The sequence below is a fragment of the Coregonus clupeaformis genome, chromosome 9 (assembly GCF_020615455.1).
Source record: "Coregonus clupeaformis isolate EN_2021a chromosome 9, ASM2061545v1, whole genome shotgun sequence".
NCBI lineage: Eukaryota > Metazoa > Chordata > Actinopteri > Salmoniformes > Salmonidae > Coregonus > Coregonus clupeaformis.
The window spans coordinates 48,903,468-48,922,282 of record NC_059200.1 but is presented as its reverse complement, the minus strand read 5'-3'; the positions used below and the strand labels follow the sequence as shown (position 1 = coordinate 48,922,282).

The window sequence follows — 18,815 nt, the reverse complement described above, 5'->3', positions numbered from 1 at the left end:
AACTTAATGATGGTGTTGGAGTCGTGTGCGGCCACGTAGTTGTGGATGAACAGGGAGTACAAGAGGGGACTAAGCACGCACCCCTGAGGGGCCCCTGTGTTGAGGACTAGTGTGGCGGATGTGTTGTTGCCTACCCTCACCACCTGGGGGCGGCCCATCAGGAAGTCCAGGATCCAGTTGCAGAGAGAGGTGTTCAGTCCCAGGTTTGTTAGCTTAGTGATGAGCTTGGAGGGCACTATGGTGTTAAACGCTGAGCTGTAGTCTATGAACAGCATCCTCACATAGGTGTTCCTCCTCGTCCAGGTAGGAGAGGGAAGTGTGGAGAGCAATAGAGATTACATCATCTGTGGATCTGTTGGGTCGGTATGTGAATTGGAATGGGTCCAGGGTGTCTAGGATGATGGTGTTGATGTGATCCATGATCATCCTTCATGGCTGTGGGTCTACTGTGGATAGATTGATGGGAGAGAGAGCTTCACCTGGCTTTTTTATACACAACACACAAACAATTTATTTTTAGACGTTCCCCCACATCAAGACCCAAAGAAAAGGATTCTCTATTTTGCTTTTCTTTCAGAACTGTCCTTAATCTAAACCAAACATCTCTCTCTCTCTCTCTCTCTCTCTCTCTCTCTCTCTCTCTCTCTCTCTCTCTGTGTGTCTCTGTCTCTGTCTCTGTCTCTGTCTCTCTGTCTCTGTCTCTGTCTCTGTCTCTGTCTCTGTCTCTCTCTCTCTCTCTCTCTCTCTCTCTCTCGTGCTCCCTCTCTCTTGCTGTCACTCTCTCACTCTCACTCCCACTCTCTCGCTCCAAAATTCCCAAACAGTTGTATCCTGTGATCTCTGCTGCCAGAGATGCCTGACTCAGCACAGTGGAAGTGGGGGCGTTTCATAATGTGGTCCAGGAAAGAGAAGATAAATGTATTCTGAATTCAGATGAATTCATCTAAATACTTGTGTATAGAGCTTAGTATCAGCTATTAGTAGTGCAGACAGCACTAGTCTACTAGCTAATTTGATATACTCCCATCTGGTAAAGACTAGCTAACACAATGCTTGACCATATAAATATCAGAATACAAAAAATAGACCGGCCCTGTATTTTCTATTAATTTTTTGGTGAATAAGTTAATTGGTAAGAAAATGTCAGCCAAACACAAAAATACATTCTGTCCCCTTCTGGGAAAGAAAGCCATGGCCCAAGTCTTCATTTGGCTCTTTAAATAAAAGCATAGTGGAATGTCTTTACCATTGGAAGCAGCAAGGCTACACAAGCAGCACTGGAGGGAGATGGGGTTGGAGGGGGTGATGGCATAAATGACGTGTCATCATGTTTCTCAGCGATGCCCTTCCTGGGCAGGATGTTGATTCGTAGCAGATATGAACACATGGCACCAGGATCTGTCGACATATTAAAGAAGTATTTGAACCATGCGCCAGTGTGTGGAACACCTGCAGTAACAGGTGGAGCCTGGCTGGGTGCTCCTCAGGGCTCCGTACTGGGTCCCATGCCAGGAGTTTGGAGCGGTAAGAGAAAGCACCTCAAGGACTTCAATCAGCAGAGCTCTTCTGTGTCTGGGTCCCAGCAGCATGTCTGGATCCCTGCCTCCATGCTGTGGTTCTGGTTCTATTAATCCAGCCACCTCATAATTACCCTGCAGGGTATTGTAGCATCCTCCCCACTGGCGTGCCATGATTTGTGCATCCTCACAATAACAGCTCATTGTTTCAGCACACTCCCCCCCCTCCCTCTTGCTCAATGTTCAAACTTTCAGCCTCCCAGGGCTGCGATTCTCATGTTGCCATTGGCTGGTAATGACTTCATGCTTTCTAATGACATAATATACTGACATGGTTTTACTCAGGCTGTCTTTAGGAAACCCCAGCACATCTGTGGAGGGCTTGGCCATTATGTCATATTAACTATAATTACACCACTCATGTCATTTCGGAGAGTAGCACTCTGGATGAGACATATCAGGGTTTTTTGGTGTTCTGGATGTATGTCCAGGAGGTTGTTTACTTTTCATGAATTTCATATTGTGGTCAGTGTTTTAGTTGCTGCAAAAGCAGGAAGAGAGAGAAAAACGCAAGTTATACAAGAACGAATAATGATGTAGGAAAATCTTATGGAAGCTGCATACATTCCACATAAAAAGACTATGCTCATTCTTAACAGTAGTGTGCAGCTTGGAAATCTCATGAATAAAAAAAGACATTTTTAGCAGGCTAAATTAGACTAAGGCCTAGATTCAATCCGTAGCGCTGAAGATCCACGGTATAGCAAGATTGAAATGTAAAGACAATGTTTCCGCATTCGCGGAGACTGCATTCATGGTAAACGCTGTATACAGTGGGGAGAACAAGTATTTGATACACTGCCGATTTTGCAGGTTTTCCTATTTACAAAGCATCTAGAGGTCTGTAATTTTTTATCATAGGTACACTTCAACTGTGAGAGACGGAATCTAAAACAAAAATCCAGAAAATCACATTGTATGATTTTTAAGTAATTAATTTGCATTTTATTGCATGACATAAGTATTTGATACATCAGAAAAGCAGTACTTAATATTTGGTACAGAAACCTTTGTTTGCAATTACAGAGATCATATGTTTCCTGTAGGTCTTGACTAGGTTTGCACACACTGCAGCAGGGATTTTGGCCCACTCCTCCATACAGACTTTCTCCAGATCCTTCAGGTTTCGGGGCTGTCGCTGGGCAATACAGACTTTCAGCTCCCTCCAAAGATTTTCTATTGGGTTCAGGTCTGGAGACTGGCTAGGCCACTCCAGGACCTTGAGATGCTTCTTACGGAGCCACTCCTTAGTTGCCCTGGCTGTGTGTTTCAGGTCGTTGTCATGCTGGAAGACCCAGCCACGACCCATCTTCAATGCTCTTACTGAGGGAAGGGGAGGTTGTTGGCCAAGATCTCACGATACATGGCCCCATCCATCCTCCCCTCAATACGGTGCAGTCGTCCTGTCCCCTTTGCAGAAAAGCATCCCCAAAGAATGATGTTTCCACCTCCATGCTTCACGGTTGGGATGGTGTTCTTGGGGTTGTACTCATCCTTCTTCTTCCTCCAAACATGGCGAGTGGAGTTTAGACCAAAAGCTCTATTTTTGTCTCATCAGACCACATGACCTTCTCCCATTCCTCCTCTGGATCATCCAGATGGTCATTGGCAAACTTCAGATGGGCCTGGACATGCGCTGGCTTGAGCAGGGGGACCTTGCGTGCGCTGCAGGATTTTAATCCATGACGGCCTAGTGTGTTACTAATGGTTTTCTTTGAGACTGTGGTCCCAGCTCTCTTCAGGTCATTGACCAGGTCCTGCCGTGTAGTTCTGGGCTGATCCCTCACCTTCCTCATGATCATTGATGCCCCACGAGGTGAGATCTTGCATGGAGCCCCAGACCGAGGTTGATTGACCGTCATCTTGAACTTCTTCCATTTTCTAATAATTGCGCCAACAGTTGTTGCCTTCTCACCAAGCTGCTTGCCTATTGTCCTGTAGCCCATCCCAGCCTTGTGCAGGTCTACAATTATCCCTGATGTCCTTACACAGCTCTCTGGTCTTGGCCATTGTGGAGAGGTTGGAGTCTGTTTGATTGAGTGTGTGGACAGGTGTCTTTTATAAAGGTAACGAGTTCAAACAGGTGCAGTGAATACAGGTAATGAGTGGAGAACAGGAGGGCTTCTTAAAGAAAAACTAACAGGTCTGTGAGAGCCGGAATTCTTACTGGTTGGTAGGTGATCAAATACTTATGTCATGCAATAAAATGAAAATTAATTACTTAAAAATCATACAATGTGATTTTCTGGATTTTTGTTTTAGATTCCGTCTCTCACAGTTGAAGTGTACCTATGATAAAAATTACAGACCTCTACATGCTTTGTAAGTAGGAAAACCTGCAAAATCGGCAGTGTATCAAATACTTGTTCTCCCCACTGTATGTCGGCTCAATCAGAAATTACCTTTACATTTTATTTGCGCTACTGACTGAATCTAGCCCTTACTATTCAAGTACGCCAAGTTGGAATTTGTCCAATTGTGCGATGCTGGGAGGAACGGCGTCAACAGGGACTAAATGACAAAGGCAGGCATATCCTTCTTTCTCTTTCCTCTGTCTTTAAGATCGAAGACACTCCCTGCTGTATTTAGTCCAGACATGACCACTCAGGCAATTGTATCACGGCTATCTTCTTTTATGAAGTTGAGGCCAAGTTGTTGAGGAAAGGGAAGCCTTGTCTCTTTTCTCACAGTGGCAGAGAGGCCAAGGTGGCAGACCCATTGTTGGCCAGTTTATCTCAGTGCCCACTGGTGTGGCACTTTTCATGCAGTTGCTATGGACACCACTAAAACACTTCACCCGCTGCTCTGAGAGAGAAAGGGAGAGGAGGAAAGAGATGAGGGGTAGAGGCAGAGTGTATGAGTGTGAAAGAAACAGGGAGTGGAGAGAGAGAGAGAGAGAGAGAGAGAGAGAGAGAGAGAGAGAGAGAGAGAGAGAGAGAGAGAGAGAGAGAGAGAGAGAGAGAGAGAGAAGCTCCTGCCAGTATTGTTCCCGAGAGAGGACCTCCGGCCATACAGTCTTCTCTGGCCTAATGTTTGGGACAGCTGAGCTGGTCTTTCCTGTTTCCTGTCTCCATCAGTCCATCTCTGACTGGCCACCCCCTCAGACAATCTGCAGGAATTTGAGGAAAATACTGACTCATACTATAACAATAATGACCAAAAAAGACAGAAGGAAAGTCTGCCCTGGTAGCTGTTTTTGATTTTCAAATGTTTATGAAAGTATATATGCTCTGTAATGTGTATGTTCGACCAGGAATCAGGCTGCACATTGTCACTGACAAATGTACAACTTTGAAATCAAAATATTGCATTACTCTCTATTTACAGTGAATATAAATGTGAATATTTGGGATATATTGTACTTGTTTGATTGTTTACTCTAAGCAGTGTTATCATAGATTGGGAGAAACAACAAGTGGGATGATCTATGAGAATGGGATTTTTTGGTGAAAGGTGCTCCACAGGAGAGGTTGTGTTCGGTGTTATCCCATTTGACTAATTTCCTCGTATTTTAGCCAAGTTTGGTGGAGCTGACATGTTTCTCAAACCTAAAGCCATCTGTTTAGTTTTTATAACCAGGTTTATGTACATAACCATAAGAAGGTAGATATTTACTGTATTGCATCTGTCAATAAACACATGGCTCTTCTCAAAGATGGATCTCAGCCACTCTCAGACCTTGGCTGCTTGCACTGGATTTACACAAACTCCCAAGGATAGATTCCCTCTGTGTCATATTAACCACAGGGCTATGGATGATCAATGTGTCCTTAACAATGCCAAAATACCATAAGCATTCATGCTTATTCCACTGAAGGACAGCATTTCTTTATATTCTTCTTCTCTGGTAACGTAGTTTCCTTTCCCAAGCATTGGGGGAGGTCAAGATCCCCCGGCCTGTGAATGTTTTCAATCCCAGGACACTCTTTATTCTCAATCCCATTTTGATGAGTCTGTCGTGGTTCCACCTGTCACCAGAGGGCAGCAGAGACCGTCCTAGAGACTATAAATGCACTCAGGTGTGTGTTCTATCACTAATTATGATTTCCCTTTTAAGAGAGGTGTTTTCTGTTTCCCTTTGCAGAAGCTTGATTAGTTTGCCTTGTGCGTTTGTCTCCTGAGTGAGTTTTCTAGCCCTAGTGTTTGTTGTCTTCCCAGTATTACTGTGATCCTTCTGTTACCAATTCTCAGAAAAGTATTTACGTTGATCCTAAATCACTGATTCAGAGTCCCTCCAAGCACTTACTGATTCCCTCCAACCACGGCCCAACCCAGGAGGAGCCAATGCCCAAGTCTCATCGCCCAGTGCTACAGGCGTCATCGTAGTTCCTCCAGGGAACCTGCTCCAGGGACCCAAGATCCCAGCCCCCGAGTAGTATGACGGCCACCCGGGAGGATGCAAGGGGTTCCTCACTCAGTGCTCTCTGGTGTTCGAGCTACAGTCCTCCTCGTTCCACACCGATCGGGCCATGATCGCCTACATCATCTCTCTACTCTCGGGCAAGGCCCTGGCATGGGCTATGGCGGTGTGGGAGCAGCAGCCACCATCCTGCAGCTCCATATTAGCCTTCACTGCCAAGTTGTGATGAGTCTTCTACCACCCAGTCGGCGGAGGAGAAGAGGCAAGCCGACTGTTCAGACTCCACCAAGGGGCCATACTAGTTGCTGACTTCACCATTGAGTTCCGCACCCTCGCCGTCTTGAGCGGGTGGAATACTGAGGCACTGGTTACTGCTTTCGACCAGGGTCTGTCTAACTCCATCAAGGATGAACTGGCCGCTCGGGAACTGGGAGAGGACCTCGAGTCCCTGATAATGCTGGCAATCAGGCTTGACAACTGAATCCGAGAACGTGTGAGACAGCACCTTTTTGACACCACCTCAGTATCCCGGTTTCCTGAGCACCCCAAGCCCCCCGAGCCCAGCATTGAGGAGCCAATGCAGCTGGGACGAACAAGTCTGAGCCCACAGGAACGTGACAGGCGCATGTGTGAAGGCTGCTGCCTCTACTGCAGAGGTCTCGGCCATCTCTGTTCTACATGCCTAGAGCTGATGGCAAACGCCGGGGCTCGCCAGGACAAGGGGACACCCTGACGAGCTGTGCAGTTACACCCCAGCTACCCAGTCACCATCTGTCACTACCCGCAACCCTTCACTGGGACAATCGTCAGCACCACATTCAAGCCTTCGTGGACTCCGGGTCCATATATGATTTCATAGACGAAGACTTTGCCAGAGAATTACAAATCCCCTGTGTGAAATGTCCCATCCCTATGCAGATTCAAGCTCTTGATGGACACCCCATTTGCTCCGGCCAGGTGGAGTATCAGACAAAGCCCATTCTACTGCAAGCAATTCTTCACCAAACTGAACCTCCGCAACACTTACAATCTGGTGAGAATCAGGGAGGGAGATTAATGGAAAACTCCTTTAACACCCCTAGTGGCCACTATGAGTATTTAGTCATGCCCTTCGGATTATCGAACTCACTGGCAGTCTTCCAAGCATTGGTCAATGACACTCTTAGGGATATGTTGAATCGGTTCGTCTTTGTTAACCTCGACGACATCCTGATCTTCTCCAAGACCCACGTCCGGCAAGTCCTGAGACGCCTCCTGCAGAGTCAACTATATGTCAAGATAGAGAAATGTGAGTTCCACGTATCCCAAGTTTCTTTCCTGGGTCACATTATCTCTACCGCCGGCATCCAAATGGACCCCATAAAGGTTAAGGTGGTCACCGACTGGCTCCGTCCCGCCTAACTCAAACAAGTCCAGCGGTTCCTCGGGTTTGCCAATTTTTACAGGTGTTTCACACGCAACTTTGATGCGGTGGCAGCGCCTCTCACAGTCCGAACCCGCAAGTCCCAGACCCGTTTTTGCTGGACCCCAGAGGCTGACAGGGCATCGTGGAGCTCAAGGGACGTTTCACCTCCGGACCCATCCTCGCTCATCCTGATCCTACTCGTCCCTTCATGGTAGAGGTGGACGCCTTGGACACCAGAGCAGGGGCGGTCCTTTCAAAGCGGAACGAGGAGGACAAGAAACTGCACCCATGCGCCTTTCACTCCAAGCGGTTCTCGCCAGTGGAACGCAACTACAATGTAGGAACCCGGGAGCTCTTGGCAGTGAAGTGGCCCCTTGAGGGGTGGAGACTCTGGTTGGAGGGGGCACCTCATCCTTTCGTGATCTGGACGGACCATAAGAACTTGGTCTCCATTCAAGAAGCCAAGATGTTGAACGTTTGCCAGGCTAGGTGGGCTCTGTTTTTTAACAGGTTCAACTTCACACTAGCCTATCGCCCGGGATCCAAGAATCGGAAAGCAGACGCCCTGTCCCGCCAACACAATGTTTCTAACGAGAAGAAGGACTCCGAGCCCATCATCCCCAGCTCCCGCATTGTGGCCCCCATGATATGGAGTATTGAGACCACGGTACGACAAGCCCAGACCCGGGAACCTGACCCCGGTGGGGGTCCCACTAACATACTTTATGTTACTCGATCAGCCCGTTCCCAGGTACTACAATGGGGACACTACTCTAAATTAACTGAGCATCCAGGGGTTAATCGGACACTGGAGTTACTGAGGTGGAGATTCTGGTGGCCCAACATGACTGAGGATGTGAGATCCTTCATGATGGCCTGCTCCACCTGTGCCCAAAGCAAGTCCTCACGACAGTGACAGGCTGGGTTGCTCCAACCTCTGCCCATCCCCAGCCAGCCCTGGTCCCACCTGTCTGACAGGGTTACCTCCATCCCAAGGGCTTACCGCTATCCTGGTGGTCGTCGATCAGTTCTCCAAGGCAACCCATTTCATCGCCATACCCATGTTGCCCTCAGCGAGGGAGACTGCAAATCTAATGATTACCCATGTCCTTTGACCCCACAGACTTCAACCAGGACATTGTCTCAGATCGTGGGCCACATTTTGTTCTGCGGTATTGGAAAGCCTGCTCCCTGTTGAGGGTGTCGGTGAGTCTCTCCTCGGGGTTCCACGCACAGTCTAATGGGTAGACTGAGCGGGTCAACCAGGAGCTGGAGAAGCTCCTCCTCTGTTTTGTCTCCACTCAGGCCATCAACTGGAGCAAGTTCCTCGTCGGGGCGGAATATGCTCACAACACACTGACGAACTCGTCCACTGGACTGTCACCGCCCCCCCCTGTTTCCTGAACAAGAGGCCGAAGCGGGGGTGCCATCAGCCGAGGCGTTCATTCGACGATGTCGCCGCAACTGGATCAGAGCACGATGCTCCTTGCTCCGCTCCTCTGTCCGACACCAACACCAGGCAAACCGACACCGAAGGCCTCTTCGGCTCCTCCGACCGGGTCAATGGGTGTGGATGTCTACACATGATCTTCCCTTAAAGGTGGACTCGCGGAAGCTCGCTCCACGCTACGTAGGACCATTCAAGATGCTGTGTCGCATCAACTCGGTCACCTATCGACTCCTTCCATGTCTCCCGTCTCAAACTGGTAAGGACCAGTCCCTTCTTTTCCCCCACACCTGCCTCTCCGCCCCCTTGACTTGTTGATGGCCGCCCGGCCTACACTGTCCAGCGTCTGTTGGACGCTCGTCGGGTCCGAGGTACGCTGCAGTACCTGGTGGACTGGGAGGGCTATGGTCCGGAGGAGCGGGTGTGGGTGCCTGCCTGGGACATCCTGGATTCGGAACTTGTTCGGGACTTCAACCAACCATGTGGTGGTCGCCCTGGCTCTGCGTCTGGATCCGCTTCTAGAAGGGGTGGGGAGGGGGGGTGGGTGTACTGTCTTGGTTCCACCTGTCACCAGAGGGCAGCAGAGACCGTCCTAGAGACTATAATGGCACTCAGGTGTGTTCTATCACTAATTATGATTTCCCTTTTAAGAGAGGTGTTTTCTGTTTCCCTTTGCAGAAGCTTGATTCATTTGCTTTGTGCGTTTGTCTCATGAGTGAGTTTTCTAGCCCTAGTGTTTGTTGTTTTTCCAGTATTACTGTGATCCTTCTGTTACGAATTCTCAGAAAGGTATTTACGTTTAACCTAAACCACTGATTCCTTGTCTGGTCTCTTCTCTGCTCCTGGGTCCAACATCACGCCACAGAGTCTAAGAGCACAGCTCCCCCCAATAAGAACTAGCCAAACATTTGGAGGTTCAAGGGGTCCTGTATAAATCCTCATAAAGCCTCACAAATAAAACTGCCTCCAACTGTCAGGACACAAATCTCTGTAAAACAGTGGGTGGTATAAACATGGTTACAAAAAAAAGCAAACGCACAAGATGGGGCATGATGCTCCTCTAGCCTTGTTATTATTGCGTTCTCGTATTGCATAATATTGCAATCTAAACGTAAGTGTTATTTGCAAAGCGTGTAAGTATCAAATAAGCATCTTCTCAAGTGTTCTCTTATATTGTGTGACAGGAGTATTGGAATGGAATTTGGTTGCATCTCAGAAGTTGCGTCCTCTGATACTGAAGAGAGAGAGAGAGAGAGAAATAGTTTCTATCTATATCCTCTCCATCATCCAAACTATGTTTACACACCATGACATTACTATATGTATTCACTTCGAACATTTTGGAAATTGAACTTTTTCAAAGAATGATCATATAGGAAGATAATTCCAACTCATTATAAACTCTTTAATTCCGCTGCATTCAGCTGCATTCAAGTTCAGCTGCATCTTTCAAGCTGCATTGTTCTGATGGTGTATTGGGAATAGCTGACATGCCACTCTTTAATACCCTAGTATGTAGAGTGCTTAACCCCAGGTTTCACAGCAACGGGATCTCAGGGTAATTTGTACTATTCTGTATGTACATCTGTGACAATCCATTCAGTATAATATTTTACATTAGGTTACCTTATGAATGGAATAGCGGTCGTACAATATCATACAAATTAGGGGACGTATAGTGTGATACGTCTGACCCGGTCGTACAATATCATACAAATTGGATGAAGTACTTTATCATACCTCTTGGGGGATGTATAGTATTGCACATCTTTATCTGAGACCAGGTTGCTTGTTGCGCTGTAGCAACAAAGGAGAATTATGTTATGTGCTTATAGACACATAGACATGTAACGACACAGGTTAGGAGAACTAAAAAAACAAAAGTTAGGTGAATTTATGCAATTGGTTAGTTGAATTGGGTTACATTTATAATAAGGGTTAGGGGAAGGGTTAGCTAAAATGCTACAGTTGTGCCAGTCGCAACTCGAACATGCAACCTTTGGATTGCTAGACTGTCACTGATTACGCCCACCCATCCTCTTAGACCAACCTAGCTACTTTTGTTTCTGTCTCAAGTAACTACACCGTTAGTGGGTATCATACGTCTTGGAGGTGCTCAGAAATATGTAAAATATGTTTCGTATGGCTCTGAGGCCAGGCTCTCATCTAATAAGCCACTACAAATCACAGCTGTTAGAAAAAACAAGTTGTACCATATGGAAGAGGAGGAGAGGAATGTACTGAAGAAAAGGAGAGATGGAGTGACTGGATGAACGATTGAGGCCTGGTTTCAGACACTAAATAGAACCAAGCCCAAATGACAGTGGGCTACATAAGCACAATGGACTGACAGGAATCCTGTACATCAAGTGAATGAGCTGCATTCCTATTTGATCCTGTTCATGAATTTCAGGTCTCTAGGAAGTGGATGTCTCTGGGTTTGGATCAGTCAATTTGTGTGCATCCCAAATGACACCAACCCACTGAGCACACACTGGTTGAATCAACATTGTTTCCACGTAATGTCATTGAAATGACGTTGCACCAACGTGGAATATAAGTTTAATTGACGTCTGTGCCCAGTGGGAAAGCAGTGCAATATGTAAGAAATAGTGTGCCATTTGGAACGCAGGCCTTGACTCTGAGCTGTAGGTCTGAATACATGCTGTGGGTAGAGTGCCTTCTAATCCCAGGCCCCGTCCCCGCAGGCCGTCATTGTAAATAAGAATTTGTTCTTAACTGAATTGCCTAGTTAAATAAAGGTTAAATAAAATAAAACAATAAAATGAATTACACCAAGGGAATGTGGAGGGAGAGGACAGATACAGCACTTTTATCTCCCTCTGAGCCTTGGAAGAAAATATTTATTTGTTTAGGTGTTAGACTTGATTCAATGAAAGATAATTCGCTTAGATTTTGTATATGCATCACAGAAGCATGTCATGGTTTTGGGGGTTTCGTCGCTAGGTTTGAAGCTCTCCCAACAAACTCCTCACATCAACTTACGTTTTCTGATGGACAGTTAGCTAGCTGATGCTGAAGAAGTGACATTGGCCACAATACACAACACAGACAGTTACTGAGAGACATTAAGTGTTTATCTTCAGCTCGGGCTCAGTGTTTAGAGTAGAACTGAGATGAGTTGAAACACTGGAGCTCAGAATTCTTTCCATGGAGTTAAGGTCTCTCACTCTGTGTATCTCTCCCTCTCTCTGTCACATTAAGTCACTTCATTACTACATACATAGTGTTTATGTGCCTCTGGTATCTCTATTATTAAACTAGATTTCATTTAAATGTACATGCTACTGTGCAGCAAATATATGGATGAAAAGAGTAATGCATTCTAACCCTAATGGTGAAATATTTGAAGCTTCTGTGAAAGCTTTCTTTTAGACAAAGTCAGAAGTCTTTATCATGTTCTCCATGCATGATTAAAGTATGAGATGACTTCTTAAACGCAATGTTCCTTGCTGCTGCTGTTTGGGGATTGACTTGTGACCAGCAGCATAAAATATGTGTCACCAATGTGGAAAACGTTACCCTATGCCTATTAAGATGAGTGTTCAAAGCCTTGGATTTGTCACTAACTGTTGGCCACGTTGCTAAACCACATCACTCTTATATTCACTGAATCATTTAAATTAATAACTGGGACTCCAAAACAGACCAATTTCTGTCTTCCTTTCTCTCTCTCCCTCCCCCTATATCTCTCTTCCCCTCTTTTTCGCTCTCTCCTTCTCTCCCCCTTTGCTCTCCCTACCTTCCGCTCTCGCTCTCTCTCTCTGCAGCCATTGTGGTTGTTATTAAGGCGTTAAGCCATATTTAATGGGGTATGAAGAGCTCCCCTGCCTTCTGTTTCTGATTATAGTAAACCATTGAATCTCAGCCATACATCATAACTGTATGGTAAACTTGACATTCGATCTTAAACAAACCACAAGCTTCTCATGTTACATCAAGTGCCCCACAATTTTCTCAACAAACATTTTGTGGGGGTAAAATGTGAAGGAAATCATTATGTGTAGGTTTTGGATGCCACACTTTGAACATAATCAAAAAAGGCAGTTGTGTGTTCAAAGTCTGCTTGTGACAAATTGAAACATGGAGTACTTGTTCTCACAGGCCCTAAACATATTGTAAGAGACAATGCTATGAAAACATGAAACTGGTTTTGTGGCACCAGAATTTCACACAGTGAAATACAGTATAAGGTCTCTAGGAAGTGGATGTCTCTGGGTTTGGATCAGTCAATTTGTGTGCATCCTAAATGGCACCAACCCACCCGGCACACACTGGTTGAATCAACGTTGTTTCCACGTCATGTCAATGAAATGACGTTGCACCAACGTGGAATAGAAGTTTAATTGACATCTGTACCCAGCGGGAAAGCAGTGCACTATGTAGGAAATAGTGTGCCATTTGGAACACAAGCCTTCACTCCGAGCTGTAGGTCTGAATACCTGCTTTGGGTAGAGTGCCTTGTCATAGCCAGGATATACAAATCCACAAAATTGAACCCCTTGCTATATCTATGTTGTGTGTCCACAGGCAAGCTAAACTACTACTCTCAAAACATTCCACAATAAATACAGCATGCCTGTAAAAAAATGTCTCAATCATGGGTATGATTTAAAAACTTTTTTCACTTTATTATATCATAAAAAACAAATAGAAGAAACCAGAACAAAATGTGTCAACAAAACAATAAGTTAAAAATGACAGGATTCTGTGACTAAACATGGTAAGCACTTAAATGAAACAGATATGAAGGCAGAGTGACAAGTTATGTTTATTAAACAGCCATGACGAAACAAATATGTACAATTAGAACTAAAACACCAACATCATGATTTCACATAATTTACAAAGAACTACCGTCCTAGTTGGCATTGCAGTAGCTAAACATTAGGGTCACGGTGGATATCGAATAACAAGCACTTTGAGATTGAGTTTTTCATTCAAATTAAAATAGTGCTTTTCATCCAACTGTTTCAGTCCACTGTTTGCTGTCCCTCAGGCTGCATGATTATGTACATGGCCACAAATGTAAGTGATCATAATTCATCCAACACAGACTTTTTGCTCCCAACACAAATATTTTTGTCACTTCCAAAAGCACATAAATGCCTTCCTTCCCTCACTCCTTGGAAATGTAGAAGTCTGATTCATTCAGTGAACCTGGCTGTGACTAGATATGTTAAAATCAAACAAGAAAAAAACGATAAACTCTTTCAAATACTGTCCCTTAGCCAACAAGCACTGTCTGTTTCAACAAAATGTGCCTAAAAAACACTCAACAAATGTATATTATTCCCATATGTTTCTAGATTCACGGGCTGGATTTCAATGTTTTCCATGGCCTTGTCCTGTGTCTTTGCTCCACACAGCTTTTTAAAAGCTGCTACAGTAGAGAGACAAAAGGATTTCTCGTGTGGCACTGGATTGCACTTCAACAGATGTAATAAAGCTGGGGTTCTGTAATTGTAGCAGTAACAGTGTGAGAAGCAGTGGATTCCATTCTCAGTCAGGTGCTTGACCCTAATTCCATTCCACTATCTGTATTATAGTCAGCAGAGTTAAAAATAGAAAACCATCCCAAGATGTGAGATGTCATTCGGTTGAATATTGCTTGTTTCAACATGATCTAAAAGTGCTATTGACACAAAGAAAAGCCCCCCATTTTAGTAAAATAAGTTGAATAAAACATTTTTTTTTTTAACTCAGCAAGTGTAAAAATGTTAATCCGTCCGAAATAGGAATAGTATGCTGTTAGTGTGAAAGAGTTAAAGAGAGATTAAAACCTTTGCACACTCCATTTTCCCACTCTTCAGTATCCCACTCAAAACTGATATTTTCCGACAACAGCTTGGACATGTAGTGCATTGGAAATGGAAAAAATGTACACTGGCTGGGAGCTGTGGATAAGACTGCAGGCACATGTCTGAGGGGGGTTGTGTTGAGAGTCAGACCAGTTCAGACCAGTTCAACCTTGGAGTTGGGGTAGACGGCGACCACGTCATATCCCTCAGGAGGCTGTACGCGGGCCATGGCGTGAGTCTCACAGTACAGGTTCTCCTCGATGAAGAAGTAGCCCCTCTGCTTGAGGTTCATGCCGCAGTCGTCACACATGAAGCACTCTGTGTGGTACAGCTTGTCCCTGGCCTTCACGATGGTGCCCCTATATGGACAGAACATAACCAGGTTGGTAGTGTCATGTCAAAGATAAGTGGTTCCCAGTCAATCAAATGTATTTCATAAAGCCCTTTTTACATCAGCAGTTGTCACAAAGTGCCCAATGTCAAAGATAATTTATTCTCAAGGTTATATAAATAAAGAGCTATTTGATTAGCATTTGCTTATTTAACTATGTCACTGTGTATTCAAGTGACCAGTATGCTATTCATGGATGTGGGTATTTGCATTGCCAATAAGGGTTATATAGCTTCACAACAGCCAGAACTCATTGGTTGAATTTGAATATCCCCTGTATCCGGGCCTTTATCCTAACCACTACTGCCTATAACAGTAGGTAAATGCATTAGTGCCCTGCCTAAAAAACCCTGCGTAAACACTCTATATAACAGATCCATGGTACTAAGCCTCCACAACAGTCTCTTGTTCAAATGACATCACTGTTTACCCATGGTGCTTTAACAGTGTGGGGATTACTGGCATCTCTGGGTTCCTGAGGAGGAGGGCGTGGCACAGAGGTTTAATCATTCAAAGTGATATATGGAGATCATTTTCCCTCTCTGCTATTAGCTTGGGCCTGTTGGAGCAGGACTAAACTATGTCCCAAATGGCACCCTATCCCCTGGCCTATGTAGTCTCTGGTCAAAAGTAGTGCACTATATAGGGACTAGGGTGCTATTTGTGACACACTCCTAGTGTAAAGCGTCATCTCAGTTTTTTTGACTTACACTATGCCGTTGCCACAGCGCGTGCACTGGGGGAGTTTCTGTAGGCCGGGGATGGGGCTGCCCAGTTTAGGGACTGGGGATCGGTCCGGGGTTCTCAGGCCTCTCACTCCAGACATGTCAGTGGGGGACACACCTGTGGACACAGACACACAAAATAACATAACACCTCAGTTAAAAAATTAATTAAAAGAATAAGAATAAGAATAATTTATTCAACTTATATAGCGCAGTTAAGACAAGTTTATTTCCAAGTACTGTAAATCAACTTAGTGCTTCGGGGTGATGTTTCGTCTAGGTACAGATCTAGGATCAGCTTCCTCTCCCCCAATCCTAATCTTAGATATCAGTTGGATAAAATGCTAAACTGACCCAAGATCAGCATTTAGGGGCAACTTCACCCTACACCAGTATCTGAGAGCTAGAAAGGCAGCGGTCAGCCATGGGTGAAAGCATGGAGATGGAAGAATGAATGGTGTTCACACTTGACTCAGGGAGGCACCAAGGTCAGCTACTGTCCACAACAGAGACATGACTCCTCAGTAAGCACTCCCTTCACTGGTGTGTGTTAACCTCGGAGGGCATGGCATGGGTATCAGCAAGGGCTGATTTCAAGGTTTTACTGTTAACCTATAAAGGCGCTACATGGGCTTGCTCCTACCTATCTTTCCGAGTTGGTCCTGCCGTACATACCTACGTGCTACGGTCACAAGACGCAGGCCTCCTAATTGTCCCTAGAATTTCTAAGCAAACAGCGGGAGGCAGGGCTTTCTCCTATAGATCTCCATTTTTATGGAACAGTTCGCCTACCCATGTGAGAGACGCAGACTCGGTCTCAACCTTTAAGTCTTTACTGAAGACTTATCTCTTCAGGAGGTCATATGATTGAGTGTAGTCTGGCCCAGGAGTGAAGTGAAGGTGAAAGGCTGGAGCAACGAACACCCTTGGCTGTCTCTGCGGGCCGGTTGCCCCTCCACTGGGGTTCTCTGCCTCTAACCCTGTTGCAGGGGCTGAGTCACTGGCTTGCTGGTGCTCTTTCATGCCCGGTCCCTGGGGGTGCGTTCGTCACTTGAGTGGGTTGGGTTACTGACGTGATCTTCCTGTTCAGGGTTCGCGCCCCTGGCCTAGTTTGTGCTGTGGTGGAGACCTCTGTGGGCTATACTCGGCCTTGTCTCAGGATTGTGGGTTGTGGTTGGGATATCCCTCTAGTGGTGCGGGGCTGTGCTTGGGCGGAGTGGGTGGGGTTATATCCTTCCTGTTTGGCCCTGTCCGGGGTTTCTTCGGATGGGGCCACAGTGTCTCCGGACCGCTCCTGTCTCAGCCTCCAGTATTTATGCTGCAGTAGTTTATGTGTCGGGGGCTGGGGTTAGTTGGTTATACCTGGAGTACTTCTCTGTCTTATCCAGTGTCCTGTGTGAATTTGATGCTTCTCTAATTCTCTGCGTTCTCTCTTTCTCTCTGAGAACCTGAGCCCTAGGACCATACGTCAGGACTACCGGGCATGATGACACCTTGCTGTCCCCAGTCCGCCTGGCCTTGCTGCTATTCCAGTTTCAACTGTTTCTGCCTGCGGCCACGAAACCCCTACCTGTCCCAGACCTGCTGTTTTCAACTCTAAATGATCGGCTATGAAAAGCCAACTGAGATTTTATTCCTGATATTATTTGACCATGCTTGTCACTTATGAACATTTTTGAACATCTTGGCATGGTTCTGTTATAATCTCCACCCGGCACAGCCAGAAGAGGACTGGCCACCCCTCATAGCCTGGTTCCTCTCTAGGTTTCTTCCTAGGTTTTGCCTTTCTAGGGAGTTTTTCCTAGCCACCGTGCTTCTACACCTGCATTACTAGCTGTTTGGGGTTTTAGGCTGGGTTTCTGTACAGCACTTCGAGATATTAGCTGATGTAAGAAGGGCTATATAAAATAAAATTGATTGATTGATTGATACAGGCAGAGGGCCAGGGTGGTGCTCACACATTGCCAGCCTCTCTACCCCATTCTTTCACTACCATACCATACAACCCCCCCCACTCTCTGTACTGTATTACCTACAGTATCGCTCCCTCTCTCTTTCTACCTCCACACCTCTATGTACCTTTCCCTATCTCTACCTCTCTCTGCCTCTCTACCTCTCACTCCCTAACTCTCTCCCTCTGTTCACATGTCAGGGATGCCAGGGCTGATGCGAGATCCTGGCACACAGCAGGAACACATCAATTAGGAAAGGAGAGAGAGGCAGCTGCCTGGCAAAGCAAATATTTCACATTAAGGCCTAGACCATCATCACACCAGAGTGCCACAATCACACTCTCCCTGAACCACGGAGTGATGAGGTGCCAGCAGGCCCCATTAACTCAGCACGCCACTGCCCCTGGCTCTGGCATGGCCTACTCACCACACTGGTGAACTACCTGGCACAAAGAAGTTTACATCACTCCAACACTTAAACACTAATGCCGTGACCGTTTAAGAGGTTGGAGTAATAACAGGGTCTATTTTTACAGTAATAATTGCTGTATTCAGCCTGGTCTCATAGACTAGACGTAGCATAGTAAATGTAAATCAGAGACACTCAAATTAGTATGATATGTTACGTTTGGTATGGTTACATAAGACAGAAGCTTACTTAAGGCTAAAATGAAAGTAGGGTGGTTGGTCGGGGAGGATGGGTAGATGTGAATGTCTAGCAACCCAAAGGTTGCGTGTTCGAATCTCATCATGGACAACTTTAGCATTAGCAACTTTGCAACTACTTACTACTTTTTAGCTACTTTGCAACTATGTAGCATGTTAGCTAACCCTTCCCCTAACCCTAACCTTAACCCATAAACCTAACTCCTAACCCTAAATGTAACCCTAACCCCTAACCCTAACACCTAGCTTAGCTAACGTTAGCCACCTAGTTAACATTAGTGACAACAAATTGGAATTCATAACATATCATACTTTTTGCAAATTCATTAACATATTGTACAAATTCGTAACATATTGTACGAATTGCAATTCCTAAAATATTGTAATAAATGCAATTCGTAACATATCATACGTAATGGATGATGGACAGCCACAAATTAATATATACCATATGAAACTTAACATATCAT

At 45.6% G+C, this 18,815-nt stretch overlaps 1 protein-coding gene and 1 pseudogene across 1 annotated transcript in view; both read right to left on the bottom strand.

Annotated features, from left to right (window-relative positions):
* LOC121574242 overlaps positions 1-7,529 on the bottom strand; it is a 37,029-nt pseudogene extending 29,500 nt beyond the window's left edge.
* Positions 7,530-13,557: 6,028 nt separating this feature from the next.
* Positions 13,558-18,815, bottom strand: part of LOC121574014 (PDZ and LIM domain protein 4-like) — a 71,010-nt gene continuing 65,752 nt past the window's right edge. Inside the window, exons 6-7 of the mRNA XM_041886522.2 lie at positions 15,713-15,845; positions 13,558-14,970 (exon numbers count right to left, since the gene is read on the bottom strand). Of these exons, the coding sequence (XP_041742456.2) occupies positions 14,766-14,970; positions 15,713-15,845 (338 nt within the window). The 3' untranslated portion in view covers positions 13,558-14,765. The remainder of the gene's footprint in view (positions 14,971-15,712; positions 15,846-18,815) is intronic.